A 19,808-nucleotide genomic window follows, 5' to 3' on the forward strand; every position below is an offset into this window, starting at 1 on the left:
GCAGCTTTTAAAACTTGAATTTTCGAGATCGTGTCTTTAACCTGTCCATAAGGTACAAAGTCATTTTTCAAATCATTGTCGTCTGCCATAGAACGGAAAACATTTCCAGAGATCATCTTCTTTTGAATTTCCATTTGTAATTGCACTTATCGAACGTATAGCACAGTATCTTTATGTTTGGTCGCAAGGGTGACTGTGTTACGTCGTACACATTATGACGTGCTGTACATTGTGACGTTATTAATCTGTGATGTTTAGAGCATACACTTTCACCCCTTTCTCCTCCTTCTTTTCACTCATAAAGCACATCCTTAGTGTTATATATTACAATAACTGATTAGTGTCAACCATTCTAATTTTTAATTTCATGAAAATGAATTCTTGAAATAAATCAATAACCATTGGGATAAAAATTTTAGCACTAAATACTAAATTTAGCACTTCATATATCACATGAGCTAATCTGCGACCTCGGGTGAGCTGAAAAAAAAAAAGAGGGTTAAGAGTTTGTTCTCAAAAGCTCCAGCTAGTTATTGATATAATTTCTTAAGATGTATTCATATAGATATTTGATTTGTTTATAGGTTTTGAAAGTTTGTGAAAGGGGGTGGGGGTGGGGTGGTAATTAGTGTAGGAATCTATTTAACGCATTTAATTTACTGTCGGGTGAAAACAACCGAAACATTTAAAATGAGTTTTAAAAATATCTCGTGGAGACAGTTTCCTCGTTATAGCAAGTTAGTTATCTCGCTATATAATGAATTGCTAATCTATTTGAAACGAGTCAGTATCTCGATATATAACGATATTTGTTTGTTATCTACGCTAATGGCTCTCTTCTTCCCAAAAATTAGAAATTATTCAATATCGCCAAAAATTAAGTCAATGAAATTTGATGATTATTAAGACTGTTCAGTAGAGATCGTAAAGAAGACGAGAAAATGTTTATTTCATGCGTCAAACTAGTAAATGAATACTTAACAAACAAAAGGACTAGCTGAGTTTCCGTTCTCAAGAATTAACGTGATTTCTATTTATCGTTTTATATAATTAGCTAGTCAATCAATGTTTTTTCAAAATTTTATAGGTAAGTCGATATTTGAGGGGGGGGGGGGGGGATTAAAAAATAAATAAATAAAAAAAACTGCCATTCTAGATACAGATCGAAAATATAGATGTACCACTGAGGGGCGGGTCAGTTCAGGAATTGAAGCCACGGTTAGGGGAGTGAGGCTCGATTTCATGAAGCGGGGGTCTGGGTCTGCCTTAAAGGCCCTCAGTAGGTCCAGCCCTGGTGGATCTCTGGTGGGGGCCCAGGGGTGAAGCCACGCATATATATACATAGGCGTAGCTTGGGTTCGAATATTACCGAGGCAGGGGGTCTGGGGGGGCGGAGCCCCCCAGAAGCTATCGACATTTTAACAACGTAAAAGGTGTTTTATTTACCGAGGCAGCTGCCTCGGTTGCCTCAATGGAAGCTACGTACGCCACTGATATACCGAAAGCTCCTGGATTTTTTTAAGGCTTGAAATATGTCTCCTAAAGGTAGTCATTTAATAGTAAAATTACTATTTTCTGTAATTTTTGGAATTTAAACATAAGTTATCCGAATAAAAGCAACAATACATCAAAACATCTTTTCATTCATCTCTCATCATTTATTTATTTATTTTGAGTATTAATTCAAGTATTAACGCAAACAATCGCATATATAGATCTAATTCGATTTTCTACAATATTTCATACATGATGAATGTACAACGTGCAAGATGACAATATTAATGCAATGTAAAAGTTGTTGAGCACATCTTCTTTAATTGATAATTTCTTGATTTGTTTAAGTACATTTAATTGAACCGTAACTACAACTTGTCAACCAATCTTTACTCCTTGAATCTGTGATGACTTCTAAGTCATGTTTAGATAAATGAGTTACGTCCCGTGTCGCGCACCTCCTAATCTAACTCACACGAGCGTTTGTATCTAATATAAACAACCGGTGACAGATAGACGATCCCGATTTTGTTTACACTGGAGGTGAACAGAGATAGGTCGTTGCTAACGTTTAAAACGTGGATACTGGCGATGAAACAGTGCCTTTAGAAAAACAGCTGTTTTGTTTTTTTCGTACATTAAGTTAATAGGAACCATGTATCAAACAAAAGGGCGAGCGGATCCTGGACTGGTCTCCACGGCCAATGCAGTCCAGACTGAGATAAAAGATTTCATGACGAGCGGATCGTACTACTGTACCAATGAACTGGCCAACGAACTGACCCGGATCAACAACGCCGTGGATCATCTGAAACTGGACGGAAATATCATGTCCACATCGGACAGCTTTACTCGATTTTACGATCCCAGAAATAGCGTCCCAGAGGCCATGAGTGAGTCTCACTAAAACTATGTTGACACTCGTCTATAGATCTAATATTGTAAAACAAAATTGAGAGTAAAATGTTATATGAAGAGGGGGATATATATTATTGCAATGAAATATTGTCACATGCCATGTAGTGACCAAAAGTAGGCGATTTCACTGGATGTCATGCATGAGTTCTAGAGAGCTGTAGCTCAGTTCAGCATGCTTAGTCTTATTCATTGAGATGCTCAGTCTTATTGAGATGCTGTCTTATTTCACTGAGTCCTATATATATATATATATATATATATATATATATATATATATATACTAACTATACTGTGATACTTATCTTTACTCGAGATATTATATTATTTACACATCAGTGAATGATATATCTGTAGGGATGGGTAGAGTAAATTGGAGGTGGGTGAAGAGAGAGAGAGAGAGAAGGGGGGGGGGGGGATCCTACCAAAACAAGGAAAAAGGGGATGAATGGAGGGAGGAAACAGAATAAGGAGGGGGTGGTCCCCATGTCCATTGTCGACCTCCCGAAATGTCAAAGCAGGACTGGGAAGTTCCAGTGAGGGGACAAGATTCAGTCTAGGACGAGACTTTGTTGAGTCCTAGATAGCAAATATTGTTCTCAGCTCTAGAATTTTCCTATCCTACATGAGTAAATAATGAAGGATTATTTTTCTCACATTTTACCCACACTTCCCTGCATTAATTTAGTAGCTTTGAGAAAATTCAAAATCATCAAAATCCTCATTTAAACTTAAATTTAAAATACTAATTAGACAGGCAGAAAGAGCATAGCTGAAAATGGATTTATTATGAACTAAAAAAAGACTTCTCATAAAGTTAGGACAAATTGAAATATGAAAAAAAACCAATACAAATATTTTGCTTCATCATGTAATGTAAATTATAGGAAATGTATGACATCATAATCAATTAAGTTGCAGCAATGTAAGATTAATAGAATCCTTCATTAGTACGAGTGTGAGATAGGGAAATTCCACCGAGGGGACAAGATTCGCAGTCTTGGACGAGGCTTTGCCGAGTCCTAGACAGCGAATCTTGTTCCAGAGGTGGAATTTCCCTATCCCACACGAGTGAATAATGAAGGATTATTTTTCTCACATTTTAAGTATAGTTTAGTGCATAAAATTAGGAGCTTTCAGAAAATTCTAGAATATCAAAATCCTCATTTGAACTTCGATGCTAATTAGATAATTAGATAGGCAGAAAGATCATACCCGAAAATGGTTTACACTGTAAGTGTAAACTAAAAAACACAAGGTTGTCCAACAGAAGGCTATATACATTAAGATTTAAAGATAACAATGTAAAATATTTTTACTTCACCGTGTAACGTAAATCTTCACCGTGTCACGTAAATCATAGAAAATATATGACGTCACAATCAAATGACGTCGCAGCAGTGTGAGACAGAAAAATCTCACATGGCTGTTTCACATGGGTAAAGTCGATCTCACACTGGTGATAATGTGAGAAATAGAATTCTCACAAGGCTGCCTTACACCTGTTAAAGCTGTCTTACACTGGTAAATATGTGAGAAAAAAAGAATCTTGGGAGTAGCATCCATGCTGCATTGAATGTTTGCAAGGAAGTCGATGAACCATACAATTTTCTTTATTCACCCATTCAGACCCAGCCAATAATCTAGCCAATGCTGCAGGATTTCTCAAAGATCTCAAATCCCAGCTGCATGTCCACTCACTGCGAGACAAACAAGAAAATCAGGTTCGCGAGCTACACCAGTGGGGCGTGGACAATCTGAGAGGCATTCAACAGGTAGGTGGCACCAGTGTGTTAGTGGGCTGACTATTCAAAGTACTAGAAAAACTGGGATGTGGAGATTATATACTCATTTTATTTGGGACAGGGTGTTGTTCTAGTACATGTATTTCGAGGTATATCAGGAATGTATCCTCTTATAATTATTACTACAGTAGCTTGATCCAAAGAGTCTGATCTTGTAGAGAGGATAGGCATGGATCATCAGATAAAATGAGACAGGAAGCGTCGAGTTTGATCTGATGATCCGCACCTGTCAACGAGACGTGATCCAACTCTTCGGATCAAGTTACTGTAGTAATAATAAATTTATTATATACCTACTTATGTATTTCTAAATCCACATTTATAAGATAGTAAATGTGATCCAAATTATCAAAAAACACAGATGTATTTTGTGTACGCAGTTTTGTTTGTGACATGGTCGATATTTCCACAAAAAAACGTTGCGTTGATGCATTGTGACATCATCAGTTTCGGAGGATACTGAAATGGAATCAGAAAACCACAGTGTTATGATCCGGAAAATCGGATCATACTCTAGGAAATCCACAGTGTCAAGAAACGGAACATTGATGGGTATATAATAAACGAAACTTACATGTTGCCCCAAGATATTGTTTATATTAAACTACAATGTATATATTAGTAAAGATAAATTATTCTAAAAACTGATACATCTTATATGGGACGTACCTGACTTAGCTAAGGCCTCCTTTATGGTGAGTCTTTTAAAATTTATGCATTTTTAATTAATTTCTAATTATTTTTTGCAATATTTTTAACATGATCTGTCTGTAAGATGTCTGCTAGATGTTTGTCTCCCAAATACAGACACTAGTATTTTGATTGAATGGAAACATATATACAGAGATCACATGAAGACGGCTGAGATTATGTCATTTCCCAGATTTCCATTTCTATTTGAAATTCATATCATTTACCTGTTAGATACTATAGTATATATATATACTATGATATTTGAAATTTACATATATCAGATTCATATATATCTTATACTTTGATGTAATATCATTTAAAATCTTCAGAATTATTCATTGTGCTCTGAATCACAAAATGGTTACATTTAACACGCAGATGAGGTGCACAATGTTATACCAAAAAAAAAAAAAAAATCAAGTGAAATTCGTTAGAGAAATGCGAGTTATTAGAGAGAACTATGGTAACAATCTTGTTCATATACATAAGTATTCTAGATACTAGATATAAAATGACACAATATAGTTAATACAAATGTACTGCACAGTGAAATCAGGAGTTAAAAATACTATGGAAATTGTGAGATTAATAATTAAGATTTGTCACAGATCTTAATGAATATCGATCCTTTGATGATTTTATTCTATTCTATTTATTAAAACCAAGACTGCTTTTTAAAATACATTATTTTAGGTTTTATAATGATTATAGTTTGTAAGCATAATTCATACACAATGGGAGGAGTAACGTTATAGTCAACAGTCATACCAAGGGGGGTAATCTAGTCAATTGTTCCTGCCAATTCAGGTTTCTAAGGTTATTTTACATTTTAAAAACTCGCCATAAGTCAACGACACAATGGGTACATAGTTTTTAAAATTTCTATCAGGAATTTGATAAGTTTTCAGGTTACTTGTTATGTGATGAAAAACAAATTCCATAAATTTCAGTGATTCTTGTGCCAAGAGAAGGTAACCCATGCATGCACTCCGAACACACCGTTACACAGCACAGACTATGATGTAGCTTGATTTCAAGTGATTGTGAACAAATTGCTGTGCTTTTACATTGATTGAATAATTTGCACAAAGCCTGTTGTGTTTGATTAAAATTTTGAGAAATTCATATCATATCACATTTCATGGAAGCTCTATTTTCTTTTCAGATTTCGTGTACCCCAGCTTAATATTCCACTATAATTTCAAACTTTAATAAAATACATAGCTTATACAATATTTCAATGTATAAAGACATTATATCCACAAACTTTTGTTCCAACAAAACTGTAATGTCTTGAAAATCCATTAAGATTGGTTTCCATGAATTCCTTTAATTGATTCCACATTGTAGTAGTTGTGTTTCGCAAAATGTATAATGTAATCATCATCAACATGAAAGAACACGTCTATATTGAAATCACCGGAAGATTTACACCATCATACTCCAAAGTTCTTGTCTAGATTTCTCCTGATTGTGTCACACTTTGAAAACTTTACATTGTAAGCTTTTCAATTTTGCAATTTAAAACTTGAATTTGTATGCTAGTAATTGTAAACTTATTACAATTACAAGCAGTCCTTCACTTTACAGGAAGAAGAAGAAGTAAACACAACATTGTTTACATTTCATTTATCTAATGTTCATGTGTTAGTTTTACATTCCATTGCAAGTTACCTTCATTTTGTTTTCCAGAGTTTCATCCGATCAGTTGAAAATTTTATTGTTGTTTGTCTCTCATTGTATTTCTGTGTACTACTGTGAACAGTGAATACTGAGAACCGGTCAATCTTCTGACCTGTCAGTATTTACAGTGAGAACTGGTCAATCTTCTGACCTGTCAGTATTTACAGTGAGGACCGGTCAATATTCTGACCTGTCAGTGTTTACAGTGAGAACTGGTCAATATTCTGACCTGTCAGTGTTTACAGTGAGAACTGGTCAATCTTCTGACCTGTCAGTGTTTGCAGTGAGAACCGGTCAATCTTCTGACCTGTCAGTGTTTACAGAAAGAACCGGTCTGGTCAATATTCTGACTTGTCAGTGTTTACAGTGAGAACCAGTCAATATTCTGACCTGTCAGTGTTTACAGTGAGGACTGGTCAATCTTCTGACCTGCCAGTGTTTACAGTGAGAACCAGTCAATCTTCTGACCTGCCAGTGTTTACCGTGAGAACTGGTCAATCTTCTGTCTGTTCAGTGTTTACAGTGAGAACCAGTCAATCTCCTGACCTGTCAGTGTTTACAGTGAGGACTGGTCAATCTTCTGACCTGTCAGTGTTTACCGTGAGAACTGGTCAATCTTCTGTCTGTTTAGTGTTTACAGTGAGAACCAGTCAATCTCCTGACCTGTCAGTGTTTACAGTGAGGACTGGTCAATCTTCTGACCTGTCAGTGTTTACAGTGAGGACTGGTCAATCTTCTGACCTGTCAGTGTTTACAGTGAGAACTGGTCAATCTTCTGACCTGTCAGTGTTTATAGTGAATAATGTCTTGGTCATAATCAGTATCTAATTAGTTTTTCGATGGTTTTGGTTAGATTCCCTCTTTAGGAATGCAACAAGAGTGGCAGTGGTAAGAACCTCAGGACCCCCCCCCCCCACTAATGATAGAACCACCTCAGGACCCCCCCTCACTAATGATAGAACCACCTCAGGACTCCCCCACACTAATGATAGAACCACCTCAGCACCCCCCCCCCACTAATGATAGAACCACCTCAGGACCCCCCCCAAACACTAATGATAGAACCACCTCAGGACCCCCCCCCCACTAATGATAGAACCACCTCAGCTCCCCCCCCCACTAATGATAGAACCACGTCAGCCCCCCCCCCCCACTCATGATAGAACCACCTCAGGACCCCCCCACACTAATGATAGAACCACCTCAGGACCCCCCTCACTAATGATAGAAACACCTCAGGACCCCCCACCCCCATCACTAATGATAGAACTACCTCAGGACCCCCCCCCCCCCCTCACTAATGATAGAACCACCTCAGCCCCCCCCCCCCCTCACTAATGATAGAACCACCTCAGCCCCCCTTCCACTAATGATAGAACCACCTCAGGACCCCCCCTCACTAATGATAGAACCACCTCAGCCCCCCCCACACTAATGATAGAACCACCTCAGGACCCCCCCCCCACACACACTAATGATAGAACCACCTCAGCACCCCCCCACACTAATGATAGAACCACCTCAGGACCCCCCCTCCCCCACACTAATGATAGAACCACCTCAGCACCCCACTAATGATAGAACCACCTCAGCCTCCCCCTCACTAATGATAGAACCACCTCAGCCCCCCTCGACTAATGATAGAACCACCTCAGCACCCCCCCACACACTAATGATAGAACCACCTCAGGACCCCCCCACTAATGATAGAACCACCTCAGGACCCCCCCCCCCCCACTAATGACAGAACCACCTCAGGACCCCCCCAACACACTAATGATAGAACCACCTCAGGACCCCCCCACACTAATGATAGAACCACCTCAGGACCCCCTCCCACACTAATGATAGAACCACCTCAGGACCCCCCCACCCACACTAATGATAGAACCACCTCAGGACCCCCTCACTAATGATAAAACCACCTCAGCCTCCCCCTCCCCTCACTAATGATAGAACCAACTCATGACCCCCCCACACACTAATGATAGAACCACCTCAACCCCCCCCACTAATGATGGAACCACCTCAGCCCCCTTCCACTAATGATAGAACCACCTCAGCCCCCCCCCCCCACACTAATGATAGAACCACCTCAGCCCCCATCCCCCCACACTAATGATAGAACCACCTCAGCCCCCCCACTAATGATAGAACCACCTCAGCCCCCCCACTAATGATAGAACCACCTCAGCCCCCCCCCCACTAATGATGGAACCACCTCAGCCCCCTTCCACTAATGATAGAACCACCTCAGCCCCCCCCCCACTAATGATAGAACCACCTCAGCCCCCCTCCCCCACACTAATGATAGAACCACCTCAGCCCCCCCCCTAATGATAGAATCACCTCAGCCCCCCACTAATGATAGAACCACCTCAGGACCCCCCCCCCACTAATGATAGAACCACCTCAGCCCCTCCCCCCCACACTAATGATAGAACCACCTTAGGACCCCCCCTCCACACTAATGATAGAACCACCTCAGGATCCCCCCTCACTAATGATAGAACCACCTCAGCCCCGCCCCCCTAATGATAGAACCACCTCAGACCCCCCCCTCACTAATGATAGAACCACCTCAGCCCCCCCCCCCCCACTAATGATGGAACCACCTCAGCCCCCTTCCACTAATGATAGAACCACCTCAGCCCCCCCCCACTAATGATAGAACCACCTCAGCCCCCATCCCCCCACACTAATGATAGAACCACCTCAGCCCCCACTAATGATAGAACCACCTCAGCCCCCCCACTAATGATAGAACCACCTCAGCCCCCCCCCCACTAATGATGGAACCACCTCAGCCCCCTTCCACTAATGATAGAACCACCTCAGCCCCCCCCACTAATGATAGAACCACCTCAGCCCCCCTCCCCCACACTAATGATAGAACCACCTCAGCCCCCCCCCCCACTAATGATAGAACCACCTCAGCCCTCCCACTAATGATAGAATCACCTCAGCCCCCCCCCCCCCACTAATGATAGAACCACTTCAGCCCCCCCCCCCCCTGGTACTAATGATAGAACCACCTCAGCCCCCCCCCCCCCACACTAATGATAGAACCACCTCAGCCCCCCCCCCCACTAATGATAGAACCACCTCAGCCCCCCCCTTCCACTAATGATAGAACCACCTCAGGACCCCCAAATATGTTCAGTAACTTAGGAATACCGGGCACGTGAGAAATCTTTGAAAGTTTTTTTTAGTTAAGAACTAGGTGACTTAACATTTTATTTTAGTAGGAACAAGTTTAGTAAGTTGTCTGTATATCTATGCCATTTTCAAGGTGAAACAGTGGTGTGAGACATTAAGGAAAAACATTTAATCATGTCAAAAACAAACAACTGAAATTTACCCTGTTACATTGCATTTGCAAGCTATTTTTTAAATAGTATAATGCAGATTCAAGTCTGATTTAAAGTAAGAACCTAAGTTTTAACTCAATGTAATTAATGTAATTAAGTTCAATCCTTCTGATCCCCTCTCTCATTTCAGTTCACACCAGAGAGCAGATTGAGGGACCTACTTTCTAATTCGATTGTGCCTAACCAATTGGGGTTTTACATAAGAATTGAGGAAATTCGTGAAGAATTTCATTTTAAAGAAAATTCAGACTAAAATTTATCAGCAAAATATGCGAGAATTTATGTGGTGTGTACACTGGGTAATTGTTCTCATTTCCATCATTAGCTACATGTTGTGGGTGCAATGAAGAGTTTATAAGACTATAAGTGAGTAATGTGGCTCAGCATAAGGTCTCTTGCTTGTGCATGGAATTGCACACACACTGTTTAGTCATTCTCAAGATTTTTTTCTTGAGTTTTGCTTTTAGTGCTCTTGCATTTGAATTTACAGTCCAGATCAATTGACTACAATAAAAGTATTGAGTGGCATTTTGAGGCCAGGAAATATAGGTGTGAAGTGATTTATCTAGTGTTTGTAAAGACTGATTTATGAGTGAAATACAAACAGACTACAGACATACATTTTTTTTATATGATCATATGAAGAGTTATTCCCCTTCTTTACTTTGATGTAAATTTATGATTTCATCAAATGAAGAGTTATTCCCCTTCTTTACTTTGATGATATGGTATGCTTTCATTAAATAAAGACTTTTTTCACTCTAATCTTATGTTATGACTTCATGTACTTTTCCTATTTACACTTAATGCTTTATCATGATTTTATCCTATGAGAAGTTATCCCCCTTCTTTATGTTGATGATATGTTAATATGATTTCATCAAATGAAGAGTTATCCCCCTTAAATTCCGAAACCAATGTCACATTATATACCAATATATTACAGTGAATGCTTTCAAAGACATTCATGAATTAAACACCAGTATTAAATTTCTTTGAAAAAAAGATTGGATTAACATTAATGTGATTTCCATTGGCAGGCCTTAGACACTTCAACCTACAATGCAGCTGACCGTATCCGCCAGTTTGGTGACTTTGTTGGCGTGACAGACAGGTACACTGGTTACCGTCACAACCTGAGTCGTGGATCAAGAGAACCAGTTCGGATGGAAACCAAGTGGGCTGACAAAACTAGACGCACTGAGTACATCAACACTCTTAACTCTGGTCGACCTTGGACAGGTATGTAGTCATTTCGTACACTCTGGTTGACCTTGGAAATTATGCAGTTATTTCATACACTCTGGTTAACCTTGGAAATTATGCAGTCATTTAATACTTTGACTAAATCAGAAACTCTGTCTGGAATTATAATATTACTCTCACCAAGTTTGCATTATCATGAAAATGATAATTAATACCAAAGCCAAAGGCATTAAAGGGACTGGGTTAACGTTTTTTGAAAAAAATATTTTTCATTTTTGATGTTAAAAATTAAAAATATAATAACTCATTTAATGTTGACAGCCAAAATTTTTCCTTTTGAATTCTAGGATAAAAGCAATATTTTAGTCTTAACTGTGTGTTATGTAAACAAAGGCTCAAGTCTTTTTATGTGTACAAACAAATCAGTAAAATGTTAAATTGTGTAATTTTAAGCATCTTAATTTTGCACAGTCACAAATTTAACTTTTAGATGACACATTTTACATAAAGAATATTTGAAATGTACGGAAACCGATAGGTGCCAGGGTATAGAATTGATATTCATTTAACTGGTGGCCGCCACTTAATTTATGTGGTGGCCGCCACTTATTATCTGGCGGCCACCATATAGATTATAACTGGTGGCTGCCAGTTATTTTATCTGGCGGCCGCCACTTAATTTATCTGGCAGCCGCCACTAAATTTATACATGGCGGCTACCAATTGCAAAAACAATTTAATTCATATTGCTGAGTGATTGTTTTGGAAAGATTTAGAATAGTACGCAATTTGCCAAACACGAAGCATCGTTTTTCAAAGTGTATAGCGACAGTCGGAGGAGAAATTGTCTTGTTGACAAGCAGAACAGGAACCTAAAATGTCTCTTTTGTCCAAACTTTGTACTCCTAAATTGGAAGGAGGGGGCTCCGTTCATCCTTCAATTCATCAGTTCATTTATTATTACATTTTTACCATTCATTACTACCACCAAAAGAGTAGGATGGGGGCTATTCAGCCAATTAATCTTATTTCACATGTGGAAATAACTTAGTTTATATATGAAAATAACAGAAAATGAATGTTGTCAAAAAAGTGGAGGGTCAGCCCCCTGGTTCTACGTGCATGATACGTTTGTATATTAAGTACACATAAAGATTGCTGTGTGTGAATCTGTCGACATATTATACATATCACTAAGTATTGGAGAGGAAGATTACCGGGATTGCACCGGGCCTTTCATTTTGAGAGAGAGAGAAAGAGAGAGAGGAGTTGAAGAACTGGTGACCGCCAGTTAATTTTTGTGGCGGCCGCCACTTAATTCATATGGTGACCTCCACTTAATTCATATGGTGGCCGCCACTTAATTTATATGGCAACCGCCCCATAAATTAACTGGCGGCTGCCAGATAATAAGTGGCGGCTGCCAGTTAAATTAAGTGGCGGCCGCCAGTTAAATGAATATATATTAATTCAATACCCTGGTACCTATCGGCTTCCATAAAAATGTGATAGATATAATAAACTTAGATCAGTATCCATTTCACAATATTACCTGTACATACCACAACCTTTGTTTACAAAACAAATTATAAACTCTCTAAAATGACCTGTGATAATGTATAATTTTGATTTTCATGTGAAATTTTTCAAACACATTAGACAGTAGATTTTGATCATTAAAATTGAAAAACAAAATTTGGGGGGAAATCGTGAATCAGTTCCTTTACTTAATTACCATGCATGTGATAAGTTTTCTTGCTAATAGCAGATTTGTTTGTATATTCACAGAACTATTTAATTAAGATATTCTATTTTCTTTACAAAGCACTTTTATTTTTGCGATGAAAAACTTGTAGTAGAAAGCCTTTGATATTGAAACATTGTGTGATATACATAGTTCCATTGTACATATAGTTTTATATATAGTCGACTTTTAAACATCCTGAATTTTGAGATTTAAGGAAACTATATAACAGAATCAAGAGCTTTATCTTTGATGAATAATGATTTCATGTCACAAAATTTCAGTTGATGAAGATGGTAATAAGATTGTGAAAAGTTGTCTGTTTGTTTTGCTGTGGATGAAATGTCAGAATACAGACATGATAAGATTTATTAATTGGCTCGCTGCTTTGATTAACCACAGATAATAATGTGAATAAAGAGGATTAAGAAAAAAATTATTTCATGTCTAAGCATTAGCTTTTTATATTTATATAATTGTGATAATTGAAATGATTTCATGCTAGAATTACTGTAAAAATGTAAACCAACTAAAAAAGAAATTTTCGCGAGGTTTGTGAGAATCTCATCATCGCGAAAACCATTATTCCTTGCCTTGAATCAGTCCTTTAGCATTGCTTGTATTTAAGATAACTTAAATTCTCATCAATAAAGTCACTGAGAATGGTATGTACATGCATCATCTATAGGGGGAGGCAAACAGACATACATTGTGAATTTCATGGTCACTAGTTCTCACTAGTGCCTCCTTGGGACCATGGGGGACAAAATGTAAACATTTATATCTTCTCTGCATCTTGACATATTACTTACTTATCCTCTTTGTCCCCGGTGGGACATAAGGCTTTAACAAGTTGTACATATTGCAGACAATTAAGTCATGACCCTTGATGAAGTTCATTTTGCCAAGGTCAAGATCACTAATAAAAAACTCAGATTTTTTTGACCCAGATTTAAAATTTGTGATATAGAGGCATATCAGAAGCTCATAATGGAAGCGCTTTCTAGAGACAAAGCTGGTAAGACATAATAAAAACAAATGTTGGAAATATTTGTCCAAGCCATAATTTCTATTAACCCCCCCCCCCTCTTTCCCACCCCCATCCCCATAAAAACACTTTATATCAAACTTTCATACATGCAATCTTGAACTTCCACTATAAAACATGCAACACTGATTTGATTTTTATGCTCCCCTAAAAAGTTTGCAAGGGGGGGGGGGGGGGGGGGGATATAGTCATCTACTGTCCATTCGTCCTTCCGACCTCATATCTCCTAAACCTTTCATCAGAAATTAATATAATGTATCACAAATGTTCCTTTAGACAAGAGTTTTTGGACCATTAAGGTCTTTCAAGGTGATTATGATAAGGTCAAGGTCACTCAGAACATAAAAGTTTATTATATCAACAGTTTTTGATATAAAAGTTCCTCCTAAACCTTTCATCAGAAATTGATCATAATTGATCACAAATATTCCTTGAGAGAGGGACTTTTGGACCAAGGTCATTTTGGAAAGATCAAGTTCACTCAGAACATATACCTTATATAAGTAAAAGTTCTTTATTTTAACAGTTTCTGAACAGGTATTAATGATATATTACACAAATAAGTAATAGGTAAATGGCTTTCTATCAGAAGTAACTAAAGTCATTTTGTAAAGGTCAAGGTCACTCAAAGCATATACCTTATATATGAAAAAACTTCATTTCAACACTGTTTCAACAGTTTTGAACCAAGGTCTCTCAAGGTCAATTTGGAAAGGTCACTCAGTGCATATATACCATATATTAAGAAAAAGTGTCTTATTTCAACAGTTTTTGAACAGGTATTGATTATATATCACACAAATAAGTAATAGGGAATAGCTTTCAGACAAAGGTCACTCAAGGTCATTTTGTAAAGGTCAATGCCACTCAACATATACCTTGTACACGAAAAAGAAACATTCCTTTCAACAATATTTCAACACTTATTGATTATTGTGCGAGTCATTCGTCATATGAAGTAGTTCATTGGTTAGATGCAATTAGGGGAGCATCTATCAGTTTTACTGCTATTCTTGTTTGTGGTGTGCTACTTGTATCAATATATTAATGTTAAGGCCCACAGGGCACCTGCTGAATGAACTTTTTAACGGTCAACTGAATAGAGCCTCCCTCCGAGCTTGTGCTTTGAAATTTTGAAATGGTTTTTGGTGATGGAACAAAAGCGTGATGTGAGTGTCAGTTGCGTATAATTAGCTGTCCAAATTACACCTGCGGACAGCTTGTGATTCTATACACAGGGACCAGGTGTTAGTAAATTTCACAAACGATACCATAAACAAGACATAATACATACATGTACTTGTTTCTTAAAATTTCAACACTACACATTGAAAAATATAGAATTTTGATTGCAAATATTTTAAGTGTTGAGCCCATTGGGTGTGCAATTTTGTCATTGACAGAAGCCTACTTTCCCCCCAGACAAAATAATCGTGTTTATATGCAAGTGTTGATTGGAACAATGAAAATTCCAAGATGGCGGCCATCTAATTTCTGATTGACATTTGATTTTTTTTCACCAGAACAGGCGAATACCCAGTAACAATTTATAGACCTTCACGGAATTGTTGTTTCTTTTTCTGCTAATCAGGGTCTGTGCAGTCATCGTAAAATCGTTTAAAGTGTTGATACATGTATATATAATATACTGCTACATGTATATCAGGTTCTGTGTAATCATCGTAAAATTGTAAAGTGTAGATACATATAATTTACTTTCTGTACTAATCAGAATTTTAGCATCAACACCATGAATTCTGATTGGGTATCTTCAGTAATTTTGTATTGCATCTTGTCTCCGGAACTAAACGAATATCCAAATGTTTATTTTGTATCCGGATATTTAATTTGTATCCAGATATTTAATTTGTATCCGAATATTTACTTTGTATCCGGATATTTAATTTGTATCCGGATATTTAATTTGTATCCGGATATTTACTTTGTATCCGAATATTTATTTTGTATCCGGATATTTAATTTGTATACGGATATTTACTTTGTATCCGAATATTTACTTTGTATCCGAATATTTATTTTGTATCCGAATATTTATTTTGTATCCGGATATATTTGTATACGGATATTTAATTTGTATACGAATATTTATTTTGTATCCGGATCCGGATATTTATTTTATATCCAGACATTTACTTCGTATCCGGATATTTACTTTGTATCCGAATATTTATTTTGTATCCGGATTCGGATATTTACTTCGTATCCAGACATTTACTTCGTATCCGGATATTTACTTTGTATCCAGACATTTACTTCGTATCCGGATATTTACTTTGTATCCAGACATTTACTTCGTATCCGGATATTTACTTTGTATCCACATATTTATTGTATATCGGAATATTTTCTTTGTGGCGGATTTGCAGATGGAGTTGGCAATGTGGCATCTAATACATATGTATTACTGTCTGTCATGCCGACATCTTATATCTATAAAAAAAAAATCTTTGTAGAGGTGATCTGCTTGTTGTTCAAAATACCTGGTAATTTATTCACTTAATGAATTGATTTAATTAATTTTGCCATTTTCCAATGCATTCCGATTTCGAGATTGATGATTGGAAATCAGGTGAGCGGCATGACCTATGGGACTCTTATGTTTCCGCCTTTTGGCAGTTGAGGAGGCGGGAATTATGAATATTGATGGGCGCGTTCGAACACCATCTGTCCAAAGCTATTCCTCTCCAGGAGCCATGAAATAATATCTATGTCTTGAAATAATTTTATTTCTCTATTTACTTATTAATTACAGTTGTGTGTTGTTTTTGTTGTAGCCTTTCAGCCAAGGACCACCCCCTCCGTGTATTACGGGGAACCGTCGGAAGCCCTCCAGAGCCGGGTCCGATTTGGGTGCACAATGCCAGCCAAACGCAACATTAGAGGTCTGTGATAAAACGTGTTTACCAGTAGGTCTGGATTTATTTAACTTTTGAAAAAAAAAGTGTGAAGACCACGTCAGTCAGAGGAAAAACACGCATTTTCTCAATAGAAATTCGGGTATCTCAAGTGGATGGAACGTAAATCTCAATAGCACTTATCATAAAAATGTTTAAACTTTATCTTAAATTCTCATTAATATCAAGTGCCAATCAATCTGATATGCATTTATATACTTAACATGTATCGCATGCAAAGATTAAGATCTATTTTATACTAACGGAAAAATCTGTAAATTAAAATACATTCAGTACAAACTATTAAGGACTTAACTAGAGGTTTAAAACCTTGCAGTGAAGCGTGTGTGTTTTGTGGGTTTCACAAAAGGCGTAGAACAAAAGGCCGGGGTGATTAAGTGTAGGCATTAAACTTTTATTCGATCATTCCTGCTTAGTTACGCGGACCGCTTCGTTACTTGAGACTATGATACGGTAAGGGCTTTTCGCTTTCAGAATTATTCCGATTTTAATTCATTTGTAATGAAATACTATTTAAAAGTTGGGTGAATACGTGGTTTTTGTAGGTTTATTCTTGGATCTGCAGTGAGATTTCGTTCTGATATGTCCTAATTAACGATCTTTGTATTGATTACATGCTATATGTGATACCAATCGATACCTTCTTGGGTTTCTTTTTTCACACCACTCGGTATTGTTTTTACAATTCCGAGAATTCAAAAGTTATTATAGACCACTACTGTTGTATTTTAATGTATCTACACTTATCATTTATTCATAATTCTATATAAACACTGCAGGGCAATATTGTGAGTCATGTTAAAATGGAAATTGTTTCTCGTAGTCTTTGCAGGGAACTTTTACAGTCTGTACAATCTCATATGGAGAAATGGGATGGAAGTGTTGTCGTTCAAGACTAGGTGTAATATCGTCAAAAAACTTATTCCCATTTCAGCTTTGGACATTCAACTTGAACCAGGTCAAACACCACACGTGAATTATTGATGACCCCAGTTAGGACTCTGCAAAAATAAAACCACTTTCATTGAATTAGTAATATTCACAAGCGTGTACGTTCTTAGGTAGGCCCTCCATTGCATCTGGTTTTCAATTTCCAGTGCCATCAAATATTTTGTAACTGACTAAAATTTGTTGCTTATCTTGTTATATATTTAATCCAGTAAAACTACGCTAACATTAGAGTTGAATAAAAATAGATTCAATACACGTAAATTCCACGGATTTCTTATAAGTTTTGCAGATACATGTACGATAAGGGGTGGATCAAAGGGAGTGTGGGTACAAACGTTAGGCGTAAGGGGCGGATCAAAGGGAGTGTGGGTACAAACGTTAGGCGCCCACGATTCAAATACAGACCGCAATCCATTCAATCATTGTCTAAAACAAGTACTCGGTCTTTGATCGATTCATCTTCGAAGCTCGCTGCGTACAATGTAGACTAATTGTCCAGTCATTAAGCTCGCTGTGTAGACTAACTGTCCAGTCATTAAGCTCGCTGTGTAACTGTCCAGTCACTAAACTTGCTGTATAACTGTCCAGTCATTAAGCTCCCTGTATAACTGTCCAGTCATTAAGCTCGCTGTATAACTGACCAGTCATTAAGCTTGCTGTATAACTGTCCAGTCATTAAGCTCGGTGTGTAGACTAACTGTCCAGTCATTAAGCTCGCTGTATAACTGTCCAGTCATTAAGCTCACTGTGTAGACTGACTGTCCAGTCATTAAGCTCGCTGTATAAATGTCCAGTCATTAAGCTCGCTGTATAACTGTCCAGTCATTAAGCTCGATGTGTAGACTAACCATTCAGCTGACTGTGTAACTGTCCAGTCACTAAGCTCGCTGTATAACTGTCCAGTCATTAAGCTCGCTGTGTAGACTAACCATTCAACTCACTGTGTAACTGTCCAGTCACTAAGCTCGCTGTATAACTGTCCAGTCATTAAGCTCGCTGTGTAGACTAACCATTCAGCTGACTGTGTAACTGTCCAGTCACTAAGCTCGCTGTATAACTGTCTAGTCATTAAGTTCGCTATATAACTGTCCAGTCACTAAGCTCGCTGTATAACTGTCCAGTCACTAAGCTCGCTGTATAACTGTCCAGTCATTAAGCTCGCCGTATAACTGTCCAGTCATTAAGCTCGCTGTATAACTGACCAGTCATTAAGCTCGCTGTATAACTGTCCAGTCATTAAGCTCGCTGTATAACTGTCCAGTCATTAAGCTCGCTGTATAACTGTCCAGCCATTAAGCTCGCTGTATAACTGTCCAGTCATTAAGCTCGCTGTATAACTGTCCAGTCATTAAGCTCGCTGTATAACTGTCCAGTCATTAAGCTCGCTGTATAACTGTCCAGTCATTAAGCTCGCTGTATAACTGTCCAGTCATTAAGCTCGCTGTATAACTGTCCAGTCATTAAGCTCGCTGTATAACTGTCCAGTCATTAATCTATTGTTGATGATTACTGCGAAAGTATGAACATGTCTGCCAACGAGCGACGTCTGATGTTGTACATATTACATATGTACCTTGGTATTGTTGTTCTTGACAATAAAAGTTTTGTACTAGTTGAATTTTGAAATATTTGATGTCTTTCAGGTTACCAGACTACAGTTGAATTTTAGAATATTTGGTGTCTTTCAGGTTACCAGACTATTGACAGTCTTTATCCACGCAGCAACACTTTCTACGTTGACCCCAGTGCTACACAGAAGAACGGCATTGTGGACCTCAAGTCTATGAACGCATTCAACGCCACATCAAGAGACGATTCCAGTATTCCAAGAATGAGCGCAACTAAAGGACCCGTGACCCTGTCCGTTCAGGAGCAGGCCGGAATCAACACCACGTTCCCCGGCCGCACGGAATACATGCACAAGTACCAGACCCCGCCCATGGATATCCCTACAAGTGACTT

The 19,808-nt window shown here is 38.0% G+C and overlaps 1 protein-coding gene across 1 annotated transcript in view; it reads left to right on the top strand.

Annotated features, from left to right (window-relative positions):
* Nucleotides 1–1,972: 1,972 nt before the first annotated feature.
* The window catches only part of LOC125673558 (uncharacterized), an 18,296-nt gene continuing 460 nt past the window's right edge, over nt 1,973–19,808 (top strand). The window contains exons 1-5 of the mRNA XM_048910171.2: nt 1,973–2,387; nt 4,039–4,184; nt 11,002–11,203; nt 16,755–16,862; nt 19,535–19,808. The exon at nt 19,535–19,808 is cut by the window's right edge and continues 460 nt beyond it. Coding sequence (XP_048766128.1) covers nt 2,150–2,387; nt 4,039–4,184; nt 11,002–11,203; nt 16,755–16,862; nt 19,535–19,808 — 968 coding nt within the window. The 5' untranslated portion in view covers nt 1,973–2,149. The remainder of the gene's footprint in view (nt 2,388–4,038; nt 4,185–11,001; nt 11,204–16,754; nt 16,863–19,534) is intronic.

Source organism: Ostrea edulis, chromosome 3 (genome assembly GCF_947568905.1).
Source record: "Ostrea edulis chromosome 3, xbOstEdul1.1, whole genome shotgun sequence".
Lineage (NCBI taxonomy): Eukaryota > Metazoa > Mollusca > Bivalvia > Ostreida > Ostreidae > Ostrea > Ostrea edulis.